Source organism: Scyliorhinus torazame, chromosome 12, assembly GCF_047496885.1.
Source record: "Scyliorhinus torazame isolate Kashiwa2021f chromosome 12, sScyTor2.1, whole genome shotgun sequence".
Classification (NCBI taxonomy): Eukaryota; Metazoa; Chordata; class Chondrichthyes; order Carcharhiniformes; family Scyliorhinidae; genus Scyliorhinus; species Scyliorhinus torazame.
The window spans coordinates 213,917,288-213,937,250 of NC_092718.1; the positions used below are offsets into that span (position 1 = coordinate 213,917,288).

The 19,963-nt window shown below is 44.6% G+C and overlaps 2 protein-coding genes across 3 annotated transcripts in view; one reads left to right on the forward strand and one right to left on the reverse strand.

Annotated features, from left to right (window-relative positions):
• Nucleotides 1-790, reverse strand: part of ska2 (spindle and kinetochore associated complex subunit 2) — a 37,850-nt gene extending 37,060 nt beyond the window's left edge. Inside the window, exon 1 of the mRNA XM_072469897.1 lies at nt 668-790. Within this exon, the coding sequence (XP_072325998.1) occupies nt 668-700 (33 nt within the window). The 5' untranslated portion in view covers nt 701-790. The remainder of the gene's footprint in view (nt 1-667) is intronic.
• Nucleotides 791-1,065: 275 nt separating this feature from the next.
• Nucleotides 1,066-19,963, forward strand: part of prr11 (proline rich 11) — a 37,663-nt gene continuing 18,765 nt past the window's right edge. Inside the window, exons 1-5 of one of the 2 annotated variants that reach the window (XM_072469899.1) lie at nt 1,066-1,237; nt 5,229-5,382; nt 11,529-11,682; nt 13,293-13,424; nt 18,529-18,774. In XM_072469899.1, coding sequence (XP_072326000.1) covers nt 5,231-5,382; nt 11,529-11,682; nt 13,293-13,424; nt 18,529-18,774 — 684 coding nt within the window. In that variant the 5' untranslated portion in view covers nt 1,066-1,237; nt 5,229-5,230. Of the gene's footprint in view, nt 1,238-1,790; nt 2,475-5,228; nt 5,383-11,528; nt 11,683-13,292; nt 13,425-18,528; nt 18,775-19,963 lie in introns of those variants that run through there. The other variant, XM_072469900.1, reaches the window with a different exon arrangement.

Below are 19,963 nucleotides of genomic sequence, written 5' to 3' on the forward strand. Positions count from 1 at the left end.
CATTTTGAAAACAGGCGGGTGGCGTCGACGCGCTCGAGTCAGCGGCCGGCTGTCAAGCTGGGCGGTTAGCGGCGCGGGGGGGAGGGGAGGGGCCGCGCGAGCGAGCGCGTAGGCCAGAGGCGCGCACGCCGCGACGTCCCCTCACCCGCCGGGCGGCAGCTCCTCACGCACGCCGGGGGGGGAGGGGGGGAAAGAGGAGCAGGAGCCTCGGCGCGCGCAACGACAAACGCCCGGAACGCCTCGTTTCCCCCTCCCGCCCCCAACACAAACACGCACCCCTCCCCCCACGCACAATTCACCACACAATCGAGGCTTTCTCCCGTCCCCAATAAAACCCGATGCTCGGGAGCGGATTCAGATGGGAAACGGTGGTGGGGGTGAGCTGCCCCGCTACCCAAGCTGGGGGGGGGAAGGGAAGGAAAAATCCCACTCCCGCCATTTTCGCACCCAGTTACCCGGATGCAAATCAGGACGGGGCTTTCAAACAGATTAAAGTTTTAACCGAAAAAAAACACCGATCGCGCGCGCGCGGAATTTTTTAAACTTTTTTCCCGCGACCGCGAGGTTTTACTCTAGCCGATGCAATAGGTCGCCTCCGATGGAAACCGGCCCCCGCCGCCGAATAATTTTTTTAAAATTTTTTTTTTGGAAAAAAAACCCCTCTTACCATGGCTTCCAGCTTGTTGACCGCCGCCTCCATATTGAATAGTTTACATTCCGAAGGCAAACCGATAGAGGCCCCCCTTCAATGGTGATGAGACGGGCCCTCCGATTGGGCGGCCGCCGCCTGAGACGGAGCTTGCCATTGGAGCGGGCGGCGGGCCGCCTTCTGATTGGTCGGTCCATTCGGCCTTCCCGATTGGGCGACGAGCGGCAACCGCCTTGATTGGAGCGCCGCCGCCTGAGACGGAGCTTCCCATTGGAGCGGGCGGCGGACCGCCTTCTGATTCGGTCGGCCATCGGCCTTCCCGATTGGGCGAAGAGCGGAAACCGCTCTGATTGGACGGCCGGCGCCCCATTGGCGCAGAGGAGGGGAGGGGGGGTGGGGGCGTGCCGGCCGATTGGCTGACGACGAGGAGGGGGTCGAGGCTCTGATGAGATCCAGCTGGGGCTGGACGTGGAGCGCACCCGCCCAGCGCGCGCCTCCTCCCCTCATTGGGCAGCTCGCGCGAGCTTCCGAAATTTAAATTTCGCCGCCGTTAAAGCGCGGACAGGCCGCCGAGCCCGGGTCAGTGAGGTACGTGCGTCTTACGGCTTTGAAATTAAACGTTTCACCGACAGAGGCCGTTGAGCGAGCTGTAAATTGCTAATCCCCCCCCCCCCCCCCCCCCTCAGCCCAAGTTGCTGTTCCTTTGCTCCTGTCCCTATTCGGCTTGTCCACCCTGCTCTCTATCACCTTCTGCAATACCGCCCTACCTTTGGTCTGTCGGCTCAGCTTTACGTTAGAGGTGCCGTCAGTTCAAGTCCGACCTCTTTTCGAGGCTTGGGCATCTAATCTTGGCTGATGCCCCAGTGCACTACTGAGGGTGTGCCGCACGGTCGACGGTGCTCGTCTCTCTCGGGTAGCCAGGTCCTCTCAGGTGGGCATAAGGGCAGCACGGTGGTGCAGTGGCTAGCACTGCTGCCTCACGGCGCCGAGGTCCCAGGTTCGATCCCGGCCCCGGGTCACTGTCCGTGCGGAGTTTGCACATTCTCCCCGTGTTTGCGTGGGTTTCGCCCCCACCACCCAAAGATGTGCAGGGTTAGGTGGATTGGCCACGCTAAATTGCCCCTTAATTGGAAAAAATGAATTGGGTACACTAAATTTATTTTTTTGTAAATAAAAGACCCCCATGGGGGGTTGGTGCAGTGGTTAGCACAATCCTGGGATGCTGTCCGTGTGGAGTTTGTACATTTTCCCTGTGCCTGCGTGTGTCTCACTCCCCGCATCCCTAAAAGACTTGCAGCTTAGGTGGATTGGCCATGCTAAATTGCCCCTTAATTGGGGGAAAAAATGAATTGGATACTCTAAATTTATAAAATGAAAGTTCCCCGTGTTATTTAAAAAATAAAAAATAAAAATTTAGAGTGCCCAATTCATTTTTTCCAATTAAGGGCAATTTAGCATGTTCAATCCACCTAGCACATCTTTGGGTTGTGGGGGTGGCAAACTACCCAGCTTCAGAACAGCGACCATGACACCACACAGCCCTGCCATGGCAATCTCTGCAAGACGTGCCAGATCATCAACAGGGGTACTGCCATTACACGTGAGAACACCACCCACCAGGTATGCGGTACAACGCGACTCGACCAAAGTTGTCTACCTCCTACGCTGCAGGAAAGGATGTCCCGAAGCGTGGTACATTGGCGAGACCATGCAGACGCTGCAACAACGGATGAACGGACATTGTGTGACAATCGCCAGGCAGGAATGTTCCCTTCCAGTCGGGGAACACTTCAGCAGCCAAGGGCATTCAGCCTCTGACCTCCAGGTTAGTGTTCTCCAAGGCGGCCTTCAGGACATGCTACAACGCAAAATCGCCGAGCAGAAACTTATAGCCAAGTTCCGCACATGAGTACGGCCTCAACCGGATCCTTGGATTCATGTCGCATTACATTCATCCCCCACCATCTAGCCTGAGCTTCTGAAATCTTACCAACTGTCCTGGCTTGAGACAATTCACACCTCTTTAACCTGGGGTTACCCCTAGCTCTGGAACTGTAAAGACTTAATTACCTGCAAATGCTCTCATTCAAAGCACTGTCTTGCATCTTTGACTTGGTCTATTTTTATATATATGTTTCTGGAACATACCTCTTCATTCACCTGAGGAAGGAGTAGTGCTCTGAAAGCTAGTGTTTTGAAACAAACCTGTTGGACTTTAACCTGGTGTTGTAAGACTTCTTACTGTGTTCACAATAATCAGTCATAGTACTTTTTATTTTAAAGATTTATTTTATTGGCAAAGTGTTATAATTCAAAGTTGGGTCTCTTTATTTTTTTTCTTTTGATACATAAATTCAATACATGTATGTGCATATCATCTACACAAATTATGCATTCTGCCAGTTTGCTGAGCATTGGGTTTAGAAATGCTGATTTTTCATTTTGCAGCACCCAATAGTTTTTTTTAAAAAATATATTTTATTCAATTTTTGGCCAACCATAACAGTATATTGTGTATCTTTTACACAGTAATATAACAATATAAATAACAATGGCCAGTTTTTTAAACAAGAAATAAATAATATATAAACAACATCAAAATTATAAAACAAAACTAAATGGCAAACCAATAGTTTTAATGTTGGGCAAATTTTATTTAAAAAGCTCCACAATATATATTTTTTTAACAAGCTTACTGACCCTTGGTCTAGGTCTTGAAATCTGGGTTTTTTTCACTGAACCTCTCTGCTTCTTCCCCCTAACTTTAAGATGTTCCTTAAAATCTACCTCTTCAACCAAGCTTTATGTCACTAGTCCTAAATAGCTCATTCTTTGGTTCGGTGTCATTTTTTGTCTGATTATGCTCCTGTCAGGAGTCTTGGGATACTTTTAAAGCATTTTTTTTTTAAATTGAGTACCCAATTCATTTTTTCCAATTAAGGGGCAATTTAGCGTGGCTAATCCACCTACCCTGCACATCTTTGGGTTGTGGGGGCGAAACCCACGCAGACACAGGGAGAATGTGCAAACTCCACACGGACAGTGACCCAGAGCCGGGATCGAACCTGGGACTTCGGCGCCGTGAGGCAGCAGGGCTAACCCACTGTGCTGCCCCATTTTACAGCATTTAAGTGTGTGACTTTACAAATCAAGGCAAAGAGTGCAAAAGGTAGAAAATTGTGCTGAATTAACGCACTGGTTGAACCCAGGCTGTAATGTGCCGGCCACTTCTCAGCTCTGCATTTCAAGACAGATGTCAACAACTTTGCAGAGGAGATTTACTAGAATGGTACCAAAGCTTCAATACTTTTATACGGTGAGACCAAAGAAGTTGGGGTTGTTCTCCTGAAGAGCAGAACTTTGAGCAATAGTTACAGGAATAGGTTGTATGGTCCCTCGAGCCTGTAAGATCATAGCTGATTTTCAACCTCTGCTCTTTCTCACCCTATCCTTCGACTCCGAGTCCAAAAATTTAGCGATTTCATTTTTGAACATGACTCAACTACTGTGCATCCACTGACCTCCTGGATTAGAGACTTCCAAAGGTTCCCCAAATTCTCCTCCTCACGATCATATTGGCTGACCCCTTATCCTGAGACTAAGTCCCTTGGTTCTACACTCTCGAGCCAGGGTAAACAGCCTCTCTGCATCTACTCTATAGAACCTTTTCAGAATTGTGCACATTTCAATAAGATCCGCTCTCATTCTTCTAAACTTCAGACCTTGTTGGCCCATTTGTTCAATCTCTCATCAATGTTCTCATTCCAGACTCAATATTGTGAATCTTTGTTGAACTTGCCAGCTGCCTGGGCTCTAACATCTGGTGTGCCCTTCCTAAACTTCTGTCTTCCTTTCCTCTTTCTAGATGCTCCTTACAATAAACTATTTTGCCCATTTTAGTTGCTGGATCTAACATCTTGAGTGGTTGGTTCAATGTCAAATTTTGTTTGATAGCTTTCCTATGAGGTGACTTTGGATGTTTTATTATGTTAAAGGTGTTATATTAATGCAGGTTGTTGTTCATTTAACATTTTAAAATGTATACGGCATCTTTCATGACCGTTGTAAATCCCAAAGTGCTCAGCAGCTAAAAAAGCAAATTTTGAAATGTAGTCACCGTTATGAGAGCCAATTTGCAATCAACAAACCTCCACAAACAATAAAGTAATAATGACTGGATAATCTGTTTTAGGTGTCAGTTGAATATTGGTCAGGACAATGATAAATTGTGACTAGGACAATGTAATCGCAATGATTTGGCCTGTCGCTCCTGTGCACTTCCTGATGGCCTGTTTCAACACACCATTGACAAAGGTTATAGATGTTATGAAGGATACAAAGAAGACTTATGATGAAATGTATTTAAATCCCTAATGGATTTTTGGTGCAGTCCTGTTACAGAATTGCAAGTCCTGCTAAAATCTTTTCTGGAAATTCAAAATCCTAACTACATTGTTGATCAACCAGCTGAGAGTTTTGAAACAACAACGTTCTGTTTTGAGTTGTTTGATTTTTTTTTTTTTGCACGTAGTCATTTTGCATTACAATGCCAGTTAGCCTTCTGTAACTCTCTCTGCAGCTATGCCCAAGTTGAGTCAGCGCCACAGGAAATGGAAAACCATGAGAAAACGGCAAGCAATGGAAAAGGCATGGAACGATAGTAAGCAACGTCTACTGACAAAAAACAAAAGGAATGTATGCAAGGCAAAACCAATTACTGCCGAAACAGCAGGGTGAGCAGTTCTGTGACTGATCTTGATTAGCAAGACTTGCTTGTGAAAGTGGTGTGGATAATTTAAAAATCATCCTGTAAGTGAAGGATATTAATGTTGTTTCATGCTTTCTCCCTGCCCCAAAATACATGTAAAATGTTGTTTTGGTGATTTTTTTTTTTTTAAAAAACAACTTTGAGAACAACCACAATTCCAAAGTAGGATTTCTGTAATTCACAGTTAATCCTGTTCAGGAATGATAACATTAGCTCTTACTCAAGCACAGCTGCTAATTGCATTGTCCTCCCACTGCCCTGCTTGGAACGTAGCTGACTCAAATGGCTCAGATCCACATTGGGAATCCCTATTTTCTAATTTAATATGTCAGCTCATTGGTTGTTGCGTGGATGCTGAAGGATCTTGAGCACATAATCTAGGATGACATTTCAGTGTTTATGAAGGGTGTTTTTGACAAGACCAGCATATACTGTCCATCCCTAATTGCCCTTGAGAAGGTGGTGATGGTGAGCTCCCTTTTTGAACTGCTGCAGTCCATGTGGTGCCAGTACTCCCACAATGCTGTTAAGGAGGGAGCTCCAGAATTTTGACCCAGCAACAGTGAAGGATGATGACTTTCCAAGTCCGGATGATGAGTGGATTGGGGGGAACTTGCCGGTGGTGGTTTTAGCATGCAGCACTTGTCCTTCTAGATAGTCGAGGCCACTGGTTTGGAAGGTGCTGTCAACTGAGTCTTGCAGAGTTGCTGCAGTGCATCTGTGCAACAGTGTAGATGGTACACACTGCTGCCACTGCGCCAGTAGTAGAGGGAGTCGATTTGAAGGCAGTGGATGGGGTGCCAATCAAGTGGACTGCTTTTTTTCTGAGTGGTAGAATTATTCGGCCCATCGACCCCCTTAAAGAGCACCCCGCCTAGGCCACGCCCTATCCCCGTAACCCCACCTAACCTACACATCTTTGGACTGTGGGAGGAAACTGGAGCACCCGGAGGAAACGCATGCAGAACATAGAACATAGAAAATACAGCACAGAACAGGCCCTTCGGCCCACGATGTTGTGCCGAACCTTTGTCCTAGATTAATCATAGAGTATCATTGAATTTACAGTGCAGAAGGAGGCCATTCGGCCCTTTGAGTCTGCACCAGCTCTTGGAAAGAGCACCCTACCCAAACTCAACACCTCCACCCAACACCAAGGGCAATTTTGGACACTAAGGGCAATTTATCATGGCCAATCCACCTACCCTGCACATCTTTGGACTGTGGGAGGAAACCGGAGCACCTGGAGGAAACCCACGCAGACACTGGGAGGACGTGCAGACTCCGCACAGACAGTGACCCAAGCCGGAATCGAACCTGGGACCCTGGAGCTGTGAAGCAATTGTGCTATCCACAATGCTACCGTGCTGCCCTTAAGAACAAATAAATCTACACTATCATTTTACCGTAATCCATGTACCTATCCAATAGCTGCTTGAAGGTCCCTAATGTTTCCGACTCAACTACTTCCACAGGCAGTGCATTCCATGCCCCCACTACTCTCTGGGTAAAGAACCTACCTCTGATATCCCTCCTATATCTTTCACCTTAAATTTATGTCCCCTTGTAATGGTGTGTTCCACCCGGGGAAAAAGTCTCTGACTGTCTACTCTGTCTATTCCCCTGATCATCTTATAAACCTCTATCAAGTCGCCCCTCATCCTTCTCCGCTCTAATGAGAAAAGGCCTAGCACCCTCAACCTTTCCTCGTAAGACCTACTCTCCATTCCAGGCAACATCCTGGTAAATCTTCTTTGCACCTTTTCCAGAGCTTCCACATCCTTCCTAAAATGAGGCGACCAGAACTGTACACAGTACTCCAAATGTGGCCTTACCAAAGTTTTGTACAGCTGCATCATCACCTCACGGCTCTTAAATTCAATCCCTCTGTTAATGAACGCGAGCACACCATAGGCCTTCTTCACAGCTCTATCCACTTGAGTGGCAACTTTCAAAGATGTATGAACATAGACCCCAAGATCTCTCTGCTCCTCCACATTGCCAAGAACTCTACCGTTAACCCTGTATTCCGCATTCATATTTGTCCTTCCAAAATGGACAACCTCACACTTTTCAGGGTTAAACTCCATCTGCCACTTCTCAGCCCAGCTCTGCATCCTATCTATGTCTCTTTGCAGTCGACATCAACAAATTTGAAAATCAAGTTGATGGAGAATTTGGCCACACAGTCATAGGTAGATAAGGAGTATAGTAGGGTGTTGAGGATGATTGTGGAGGAGGTGTTGTTGCCTATCTTTACTGATTGCGGCCTGTGGGTTAGAAAGTTCACGATCCAGTCGCAGAGGGAGGAGCCGAGGCCAAGGCCACGGAGTTTGGAGATGAGTTTCGTAGGAATGATGGTGTTGAAGGCTGAGTTGTAGTCGATTAAATAAGGAGTCTGACATAGATGCCTTTGTTAGCTACGTGTTCCAGGGTAGAGTGCAGGGCCATGGAGATGGCGTCTGCTGTGGACCTATTGCAGTGGTAGGTGAACTGTATTGGATCAAGGCAATCCGGGAGGCTGGAGTTGATTTGTGCCATGGCTAACCTTTCGAAGCACTTCATGGTGATGGATGTCAGAGCCACTAGATGATAGTCATTAAGGCACGCTGCTTGACTTTCTTTGGTGCAGGGATGATGGTCGTCTTCTTGAAGCAGATAGGGACCTCCGATTGTTGTAAAGAGAGATTGAAGATGTCTGCGAATACCCCCGCCAGCTGATCCGCGCAAGACCCGAGTGCTCGGCCGGGTGCCCCATCCGGGCCAGTGGCTTTCCGTGGGTTGACCTTCGAGAAGGCTGCTCTGACGTCTGCTGGGGTGATCTCCGATACAAGTTCATCCGCGGCTTCTGGGTGGAGGGCTCGCTCTCGCTGACCTCTTGCTCAAAGCGAGCATAGAATGCGTGGAATATTGATGACACAAAGTTAATTGTGGTAGGAGACTACAAATGAGAGAGGCACAGTGCAGTGGTTAGCACTGTTGCCTCATGGTACTGAGGATTCGGATTCCGGTCCCGGGTCACTGTGTGAAGTTTGCACATTTTCCCGTGTCTGCGTGGGCCTCACCTCCACAACCCAAAGATGTGCAGGGTAGGTGGATTAGCCACAAAATTGCCCCTTAATTGGAAAAAAAATAGGAAAAACAAAGGAGACTACAAAAGGACATGGTTAAGTGGGTGGGCAAAGATCTGGCAAATAGAGTACATGTGGGCAATTTAGCATGGCCAGTCCACCAAACCTGCACATCTTTTGACTGTGGAAGGAAACCCACGCAGACACGAGGAGAACATGCAAACACTACACACAGTCACCTGAGGCCGGAATGCAACCCGGGTCCCTGGCGCTATGAGTCAGCAGTGCTAACCGCTTTGCCACCTTGCCGCCCGAGCTTGTCAAATGTCGTTGGAGCTGCACTCATCCAGGCATGAGATTATTCCATCACACTCCTGACTTGTGCTTTGTAGATGATGGACAGGCTTTGAGGAGTCAGGACGTGAGTTATTCGCTGGAGGATTCCTAGCCTCTGACCTGTTCTTGTGGTAGTATTTATGTGGTAAGTTCAGTTTCTGGTCAATGGTAACCCCCAGGATGTTGATTGTGGGGGATTCAGCGATGACATTGAACGTCAAGGGGAGATGGTTGGATTCTCTTGTTGAAGATGGTCATTGTCTGTCACTTGTGTGGTGCGTATCTTACTTGCCATTTATCAACCCAACCCTGATTGTTGTCAAGGTTTTGCTGTATTTGGTCACACATTGTTTTAGTATTTGAGCTGTCGTGAATGATGTAAAACATTGCGCAGGCATCAGTGAACATCCCCACTTCAGGAAGGTCTTGATTAAGCAGCTGAAGATGCTTGGGACATTACCTGAGGAACTCCTGCACTAATGTCCTGCAGGTGAGATGATTGAAATCCAACAACACAACCATCTGCCTTTGTGCCAAGTATGACTCCAACCAGAGGAGAATTTTTCCCCAAACCCATCAAGTCCAGTTTTGCTAGGACTTTTTGATGCCACACTCATTCAAAAGCTGCCTTGATGTCAAGGACAGTCATTCACCCAAACTGAACATCGGGTGAAAGGCTAGGAATCCTACAACGAGTAACTCGCCACCTGACAGCCCCGCCCCCCAAAAAAAGACTGTCCACCATCCACAAGGCACAGAAAACTGCTCACCATCTACAAGGCACAAGTCAGGAGTGTAAATGAATACTTGCCTGGATGAGTGTAGTTCCAACAACACTCAAGAAGCTCGACATCATCCAGGATAAAGCAACCCTTCCACAAACATTGAATCCCTCCACGGCCGACGGAACAGTGGCAGCCGTGTGTACCGTGCACAAGATGCACTGCAATAACCCGACAAGGTTCCTTGGGCAGCATCTTCCAAACCTATGCCTACTACATCTAGAAGCAGCGGATACCTGGAAACCCCATCACCTGGAGGATCCCTCCAAGTCACTCACCACGCGGACTTGGAAATATATTGCCATTCCTTACTGTTGCTGGGCCAACATGTTGAACTACCTCCCTAACAGCACTGGGTGTAGCTACACCTCTGACTGCAGCGGTTCAAGAAGGCAACTCACTGCCACCTTCTGATGGGCAATAAATGCCTAGCCAGCGATGCCCACAGACCCGTAAAATGAATTTAAAAAAAAAAAAAATCAGTAAGCAGGTTATTGCTAAGCAAGTTGATGCGACCATCAATTCAAACGAGACGGAGAGTTGAAGTGAACAGTGCATCAATTTAATCAGCTAGAACTGTGCCTGCCTGCGACTGCTCTGTACTGAGTGCCGCCTACAGGCTGCAGATCTATATACCTCCCCCGAGGGGGAGGAGCCATAGGCGGAGCCCACAAGGGCATGAACACAATACAATGTAATGTAATACAATGGTGAATGGTAGCAGTAATACATTCGCCACACAAGTGCTGTTGGAATGCCTTGTCAATGACACGTTCCACCACTTTGCTGATTGAGAGTAGACTGATGGAGCAGTAATTGGCCAGGTTGGATTTGATTTTTGTGAACCGAACATATCTGGGCAGTTTTCCATATTGCTGGTTAGATAGTGGTGCTGTAGCTACTCTTCAGGGCCCACAGCCTTTGCAGTAGTCAGCACTTTCAGCTGTTTCTATGAGGAGTGAATCTAATTGGCTGAAGACTTGTATCTGTAATGCTGGGGACCTAGGAAGCAGTGATTGATCATGCGCCTGGCATTTCTGGCTGTAGATTGTTGCAATTGCTTCAGCCTTTTGTTTTCCAGTGATCTGTTGGGCAGTGATATGCTGGGCTCTCCCGTCAATGAAGATGGGGATGTTTGTGTTTAATTGTCCACCACCATTCAAGACTGGATGTGATCTGTTGGTTGTGGGATTGCTTAACTCGATCTATGGCATGCTGCTTTTGCTGTTTGGCATGCAAATAATCCTGTGCTGTAGCATCACCAGGTTGTCATCGCATTTTTAGGTATGCGTGATGCTGTTTCTGGGAAATGATAACCAGCAGGAGGTTTTCTTACCCATATTTGAGCTGATGCCCTCAGACTTCATGGGGGCCAGAGTTGATGTTGAGGACTCCCAGCGCAACTCCTCCCAACTGCATATCACTGTGCCGCCATCTCTAGTGGGTCTGTCCTGTCAGTGGGGCAGGAAATATCCAGTGATTGTAGTGTCGGGGACGTTATACGGTATGATTCCATGACCTCTACTGGATGTTAAAGATCCCATGGCACAATTTAAAGAACGGGAGGGTAAGTTCTCCCAATATTCTGGCTGTCATTTATCCCTCGATCAACATCACTGAAAATGGATTAACTGATCATTTATAATTCATTCCTATTTCTTGTACCCTTGTGCCAATTGGCTGCTGTATTTCTTCCATTACAACCGTGACTATTTTGGGGCATCCTGAAGTTGTGAAAGACACTATATAAATTCAAGTTAATTCTGTTCTCATTTAACTGAATTTGCCTAGCAGTATGCAGCATTTCACAAGACTTGCCTGCTACTAAATACAAATAAATTATGTGACAAATATTTGTTCTCACTTTGATCATTTGTCGGATGCACATAATTCACTTGCATTTCTTTTTGCCTTGCTTCCAGGAAGAAGGAAATACCAGCATCTATTAGCAATTTCTCCCAGCATGAGTGTGTTCCCAACAGGCTCACTTCTTTAGTGAATGTGAAGAACATGCTGAATCCTCTTAAGGCTGCAATTTCCTCCTTGTACAATTGGTGGCTGAACAGCATTGGACAGGTATAAATGCAAGTCTGACCTGCTGTAATTCACATGCTAAAGGTTACTTTGATTTTCCACAGCCAGTTGTGTGATTATTTTTTGTACGACAAATTGAATGCGTTAACTCGAATTCTCAACTTTGACACCTGAAGAGAGATTATTTATCAAAATACCATTTTCCAATTGTTCACTGTCCACTTTGTTTTGTCTCCCGGTACACTGGAATCTGGGAATAAAACATGATTACTAATGTTTTGCTTCAAAATTCCTCCTTGCTGGTTTTGAGTGCGTACCTTCAGCTACTTTTCTCAAGTGACTTTTGATGTACACATCCAACAGTGAGTGTAAATGGGCTGTTTGACTACTTGGGAAGAATGTGCTGAAGCAGTTTCACCAATTTGTTCTTCAGGTTTGGGATTCTGCCTACCTATTCCTGCCCAACTTGGGTGCTGTTCAGTCTCAATGGCTCGCTGACCATGACCCTTATTTCTAACTAGGACTTTGACTTCTTTCATTCATGTGTACTCCAGCAGCTCGTGTGAGCCAGTACCAAATCCATTGTCGGTGAATAATGGTCTGAAGTAGAAGTCTCTTTGAGGATTGATTCTGACCCCACAACTTCCCTTCCCCTATTTTCCCCTCTGGTGTCCAAACCCTATTGCCAGCTTTAAAGTTCCAAATCCCAATTTCTTTTAAATATGCAAATTGCAAATCCGCACATCTAAGCAGGTACGTTTGAATGTTGTACTCTAGCTTTTTGCAAGAAATGAGATGCAATGGAAAACAAACGGGGGGACGGTTGAGATTTATTTGCAATGCATGTGAGTGGGCGTAGGGATGGAAGAGGTTTGTTAAACAAATGGTCCAATCAGAAGAGAACACGCATATGCAACATCAATATTTATTTTTATCCACAAATAGCAAGTAACATCTTGGGCTATCAGTTTGTCCTTGTTTAATAATTTGTGGGTGACATACACCTGCCTTCTTTCGACCCATCCTCTAACCGGTTGCTGACCGACCTTCCTCTAACGCTCCGCGAGATAGTCTAGGAACGGTTGCCACCGCCTGTAGAACCCCTGCGCAGACCCTCTCAAGGCGAACTTAATCCTCTCCAACTTTATGAACCCAGCCATATCATTTATCCAGGCTGGGGGGCTTCACCTCCTTCCACATTAGCAAGATCCTCCACCGGGCTACTAGGGACGCAAAGGCCAGAATGCCGGCCTCTTTCGCCTCCTGCACTCCCGGTTCGTCCACTACTCCAAATATTGCTAGCCCCCAGCTTGGCTTGACCCGGACTTTCACCACCTGAGATATTGCTCCCGCCACTCCTCTCCAGAACCCCTCCAGTGCCGGGCGTTTACTGGATTCTGATCAAACAGAAATATAAGCTACTTTTCTGCACCTCCTCTTGCCACCCCAACTTTTGTAATTATTACAAAAAATAAGCCTGGTGTATTGCCCTTTTGGTTGCAATCAGTTTAATTCACTATATTCGGAGACTGAAGCCCAGGACTTTTTTGATCTGTTGCTCAGTTGCATGCTGCCTTTATGAAATGAACCAGAAGACTGAGACGATCAATTCTTATTGCTTTGCCAATGATTTGTTTCTTCTGTGTTTGCAGGGTTTAGATGTAGTGAAGGACATATTATTTCCTTCTCGTGTTTACTTGAGGGAGCTGAATGCACTGCGGCAACACATGGAAATACTGGAGATGGAACTAACACAATTGCATAAAATCGTCAATGTAAACCTGGTAAATAGATTACCTCAACCAAGAAATGTTTCTTTTTGTGTACTGTTTCCATGGACAAAACCGTATAAAATTCTTACATTTACTAGATGTTCAAATTCTTATGTTAGGCAACCTGACGTGGATGATTTGACGAGCACCATCCAAATTTATTGGACAGGGTAGAACATTTCCACAGTTTGGATTGCCAGTGCTTAATGTGCTAAGTAATCAATCGTTTCAAATGTTGAGAACAACAGATGGCCACAGAACAGTTTTTGTGATAGAAACCAGTAACATTCCCTTTCTGGTGGAGTAATGAATTGGCAATGCATTTAACAAACTATTCCTGTGTTAACAGGTCCGAATAAAACTATATTCAAGGAAATTGTGATTCAGATTTCTTGGCTAATTTTTAAATTTGTCAAGAAATAGGATTGTTGCTATTAGTGCCTTATTAAAAATGTATTTTTCTGAAATATAGTAATTAAGCATTTTTAATGTTCTCAGACCAGGAAACTGAAATATAATTGGCTAAATAATAGGAAACCAACCAGCGTAGGTAGTTCTAATTGGACATGTGTGCAGCAGCAGATATTTGCTGTTCCTGTACAATATTTATAGAAATCTTTCCTGAAGATTTTTAAAAATAATGTTTGTTAGATGATGATGCCAAGTTAAATGAGAACGGTAGGTTTTTATTAGCATCTGATGGTTTTAATTTGTATGCAAAGACTGGACAAAGTGGGAACATAAATTGCAAATTAGATTCAAAAACCAAGAAATACAAGGATACTAGTGTGAAAATGGATGAAAGATGAATTGATGAAGATAAGTAATCTTTTCAGTTGTATCTGTGCTTGTGAAAAGATGTGGAGGCGGCAGAAAGAATCGTGTGAATGGTGATGAACTGAGCTATGAAGAGGGTATAAGGAGAGTAATCTATCTCAATTGGAGGGAAAAATATTTTTAAGAGAATGTGTACCACATTTAGGAAATGGACAAGATGAAATAACAAGAATATGTGAACTAGACTTCTGGCTTAGCTGCATGCTTACTTATTTATCCTCAATCATGGATTTCTGGAGTAGAACACCATCTACGTAGGAACATAATAATTAGAAGCAGAAGTAGGCAATTCAGCCCTTTGAACCAGCTCCACCGTTCAAACAGATCATGGCTGATCTCTTCCTGGTCTCAAATCTACCTCCCTACCTCTTCCCCATATCCCTTTAACTCGTTTTTTAAAAAAATCAGAACTATATCCATCTTCTTCTTGAAACCATTTAATGATTTCTCATCTAGAATGAGAAATCGCAGATCTAGGTTGAGAGATGGTAGATTTTTTTTTCCCTAAATTTAAAGTACCCAATTCATTTTTTCCAATTCGGGAGTAATTTAGCGTGGCCAATCCACCTACCCTGCACATCTTTGGGTTGTGGGGTCGAAACCCACGCAAACACTGGGAGAATGTACAAACTCCACACGGACAGTGACCCAGAGCCGGGATCGAACCTGGGACCTTGGCGACGTGAGGCAGCAGTGCTAACAACTGTGCCACCGTGCTGCCCTATCTCCTCTTTAATGATTGATTCCAGCAACATCCCCACCACAGAGGTCAAGCTAACTGGTCTATAGTTTCCTATTTTTTTCCCCTCTCCCTTTTGGAATAGGGGTGTCACATTAGTGTGTTTACAATCCGTCCCTAGTGGTTATTGCACCAGGTTCCTCTGCATTAACTGCAGTTTTTGGAACTTTCTGTACTGGGATGAGGGAGGCAAAATATTGGTTCAGTGCCTCCACCACCTCGGTGATTATTACCTCATCAGTATCATCCTCTAAAGGGCCAACATTTACTTCAGCTATTCTCTTCCTCTTTATATACTTGTAGAAACTTCTGGTGTCAGTGTTTGTTTCCTGCTAGTTTCCTTTCGTAGTTCATCTTTGCTCTTTTGATTTTATGTTTTGTAGCCTTTTGCTGAACCTTAAAGTTGTCCCATTCCTCCAGCTCACCACTATCCTTTGCAGTATGGTAGGCCCAATTTTGTACCTTTTATGTCCTCATTGACTTCCTTGTTTAGCCATGGAACATTTTTCTCCCTTTTACAGTTCCTCTCCCTCTCAAGAATATACTTTTAATTGCGAGGTATTTAATACCTCCCTGAACATCCGCCATTGTCCCTCAACTGTCCTACCCTCCATTATTTGTACCCAGTCTACTTGGGCCAACTCTTTCCTCAGGACTGTATAATTACCTTTGCTCAACGCTAAAGTTCCAGTATGGCATGCTGTCTTCTCTCGTTCAATCTGAATTTTAAATTCTAGCATGCTGGTGTTCTACTCCTTTCAAGAGGATCCTTAACGACTAGACTATTTATCAATCCTTCTTTGTTACTTAATACTAAATCTAAAATAACCTACTCTCTGGTTGGCTCCATAACATATTGCTCTAAGAAACAATCCCTCATACACTCTATGAAATCTCCCTTGAGACTACCCTTGCCAATTTTATTAATCCAGTTAATATGCATGTTGAAATCACCCAAGATTACCGTTGTGGAGTAAACACTGTTTGAAAATTTACCTGTTGTGCAGTTGTCTAATTTCTCCTCTAACCCACAGCATGTGGCCATTCGATATCTAAGTGAAAGAAATTATTTTTGCCTTTTGAAATGACCCTTTACCTTTTGAAATAAATGTTTTGCATTATTAATTTATAGATGTTGGATAATGTTCTGAACTCTCCATAACTAGGGTTGCATAAGGCCATTGAATGATTCATCAGAACTGGATTGGGGAAGTGCTCCGGAAATAACTCCAGTTTGAATTAGCTACTTTGTCAGTATTCCCTCCAGAAGGTGCTACATTATCAATCGAAACAGTACGGTTGATGGTAGAAGTGAATACTGACACAATACAGGCTGGAATAAGGGGTTCTCGAAACTGGTCAAACCGCTGGTCCTGATTAAGCTTCCTTGGATAAATACAAAGAAATGGAAGCTTGCACTGTAGCATCTCGGTAATATATTTAACTACTTATTAGGATCTGTGATTGTTCCCATTGACTGGAGGGAAGCACTGGACGACAAAATTATCCCTTCAGAATCTGTATCTAATCTATGATCTGGATGCCATTATTTAAGAAAGTATAATAGTCAAAACTCGGGAATTACATGCCCATTGTCATAACTTTATTTGAAAGTAATTATTAGATGGGATTATTGCAGATATTCTGTGACCCACTTACACAAGGGAGATATTAGGAACTTTGGTCCAGAAATGAGGGGCCCAGAAATGAGATCAAAGATGTAACAGGCAATCTAGGGGTTAACCAGACTGAGGGGAATAAAAACCTGCTAGCACAGAGTGAGAGGGATACATCCACACCTGGCTGAGTTACATTGTCCCAATCAGACACAAACTCATTAGTGGGAATACACAGGATGTCCCAGATCCAGTGTCTTTTGGGACACTCTTGTCTGACCAACCATTAGCCCATTACAGAGTTTGATGGCCTCTTTGTCCGTCAATAGGAGGTTAGTTGCGTATCAATATCATGGCTCTTTTCTTTTGTATAAATGGGCCATCAAATAACGATAATGGATTCAAGTCCAGAAACCCCAGAGAACCTTTGTTGAGGGGCTGGGACGAGCTTAGAGGGGGAGAAAAAAAGAATCCCTGTGAATGAGTTATTAGGTACACTTAACTTGACCTTTGGGGGGTGGGAAGGAAGGGGAATCTTATCTCGCCAGCCGTTTGAATTTGAGGAACTTGCTTCATTGGCAGATGTAGATAGCCTAATTGACAGACTTTTGACTTTCAAACATCAAGCTGCCACATAATAGACTACGCAAAGAGAGTTGTGTAGAATTAGTGGTCAGATGTCGGGTTGAATGAGAAATTGATTGCATTCCTGAATGGAGGTATGGCAGTGATTCTGCCTGGGAACAAGTAACTTATGGCGTATCAAGCTTCACAATCTGTACTACGATGAATCTTAAGAATTGTTCATGCTTTATAGTTTGTATTTTTGCAGTAATATTATTAAAACCCAAGTTAAACTGCTTATCGATGATATGATATGTCTGCTAGAGTAGTGATTAAAAGTGTGAATCAGTGATTGTTGCAGGGGGGAGTGATTTTCTAATAGTAAGTAAAAAGCCATTTTACCTGTTTGCAGGCAGAGCTAATGTAATGTTGTAACAGTTTGAGCCTGGCGAAACAAACCAAGACACAAGGACAAAAGAATGCTATGTGCTTGAATGTAGCTGTAGCTGGTTGGGAGGGTATGTCTGGACAAAGGAGTCTCTAGCAGGGCTCTAAGTTGAACACACGGTTTTCAGCTTGGTCCTAAAAGAGAGTTTCTCTCCAAGGGCTCTGCACCAAGATAAGCAAGTAAAACCTGGTTGTTAACTTTTACGTAAGTGGTATTTGAAATAAAAGGGTTGCTGTTTGATTGAAATGTAGATGTTGTACCTGCTAACAGCAAAGTTTTTTTTTGTTTTTTTTTGTTAATGTGCTTAATTTTGTGTTCATATGAAAGTTTGTTTTTAACATGAAAGCTGTCTACTGGTCAGTATTATCACTCCAGCGGTGCAGTAATATTTCCTCACAGTTGTACCAAATGCATATAGTTGGGTTCTAATCCGGGATTTTGTTTTAAATATATAAATTTAGGGAAAGTACCCAATTCATTTGTTTTCCAATTAAGGGGCAATGTAGCATGGCCAATTCACCTACCGTGCACATCTTTTTGGGTTTGTGGGGGTGAGATCCACACAGACACAGGGAGAATGTTCAAACTCCACAAGGACAGTGACCCGGGGCCTCAGCACCGTGAGGCAGCAGTGCTAACCAATGCACCACCGTGCCGCCCTCTAATCCAGGATCTTAAAACAAAATTGGGATTCTGGTCCGGACCCATAATGGTATCTAATCTATGATCCGGAATTAATGGGAATTATCTGCACCAAATATGTAAACTTAATAGAAGTATAATTACACATACACTGGAAGAATTCATTGCATTACACAGGAGAGTTTGACTTTTTGTATTTGTATATATTAATGGGAATGTCAGTTGGTTGTTTTAAATCTTGTCCACTGTTCTTGAATTTTCCTTTTACAGGTGTCTAATAATGCAAAAGCAGCTGACACGTGTTCCTGTCGAAAGTATATTGATTTCTCCCCAAGCCCTGCAAAAATACCAGTGTGGCCAGTCCAGCCAATCATTAGTTGTCGAATGCTGCTAGAACCATTTGGGGCCCTGCCTCCTCCACCTCCGCCACCCCCTCCTCCACTGCCTCCTCCCTCTGTGTTTGTACAGAAACCTCTACAGATACTGCGAAAGTCTAGGAGTGATCACTCTTTGCAAGTAAGTGTGTGCCAAGATGTGGAATGTGATTTTATTTTCAAAATATTAACATGTGATTTCTGCATTTGTTATGTTTATTTACAATTGTCAATAAATGTTCATTTTGTTTAGAAATTATTCTACAACACTTGTTAAAGTAACATTTGGGAGACTTGCGGTTTCTTTTCTCTAATAAATCTTTGGGAGGATCTCAATGGAGTTACATGACTGCGCAAGTTAAAGTGAATCATATCACAAATGCAGGATGGGGAGGCAGTCTCCTGGATGCATGAACTCTGATAAATCCTGCAGAGTGCCAACTTAGCTCCATTGTTGATGCTCCTTGAGTCTGTTCATGGGTCCAACCCTCAGGATGACCAATCGGTGCAGCGGCAAAGGAGTATTGCTTTATTAGAGGTTTTAGCTTTTTGGATGAGATAATGAGCTGAGGCTCTATCCATCTGCAAAGTATCCAATGGCATAATCCGAAGAGCGGGAAGTTCCTATTATTTCCTGGCCAACATTCATCCAGATTCAAGTCTATCCCATTCCATTCTTGACAAAAGCTGGGTGAAATGAGAGATGTAGGAGATGGCGTTTCCCATCAGCAGGCAGTTAGGAACCCAAAAAAAGTGAAGTTTCTTTGAGACAGATTAGGCATGCCATTCTATGCCGATGCTCTGTGCAGCAAAGTCATCACAAAATAGGAACCAGGATGGAACAACTAACATTTGAGAGGGGGCGGCATGTGGCACAATGATTAGCATTGCTGCCTACGGCGCTGAGGACCCGGGTTCTAATCCCAGCCGTGGATCACTGTCCGTATGGAGTTTGCACCCGTGTCTGCGTGGGTTTTGCCCCCACAGCCCAAAGATGTGCAGGCTAGGTGGATTGGCCACGCTAAATTGCCCCTTAAATGGAAAAAATGAATTGGGTACTCTAAATTTATATTAAAAAAAGATTATTCCAGATGTGGCCTCATCAAGTCACTGTATAATTGCAGTAAGATATCCCTGCTCCTGTACTCAAATCCTCACTATGAAGGCCAACATGACATTTGCCTGCTGCACCTGCATGCTTGCCTTCAGCGATTAGTGTACAAGAACATTCTGGTCTCAGGACGGCACAGTGGTTAGCACTTCTGCCTACGGCGCTGAGGACCCAGATTCAAACCCAGCCCCGTGGTCACTGTCTGTGGTCACTGTCTGTG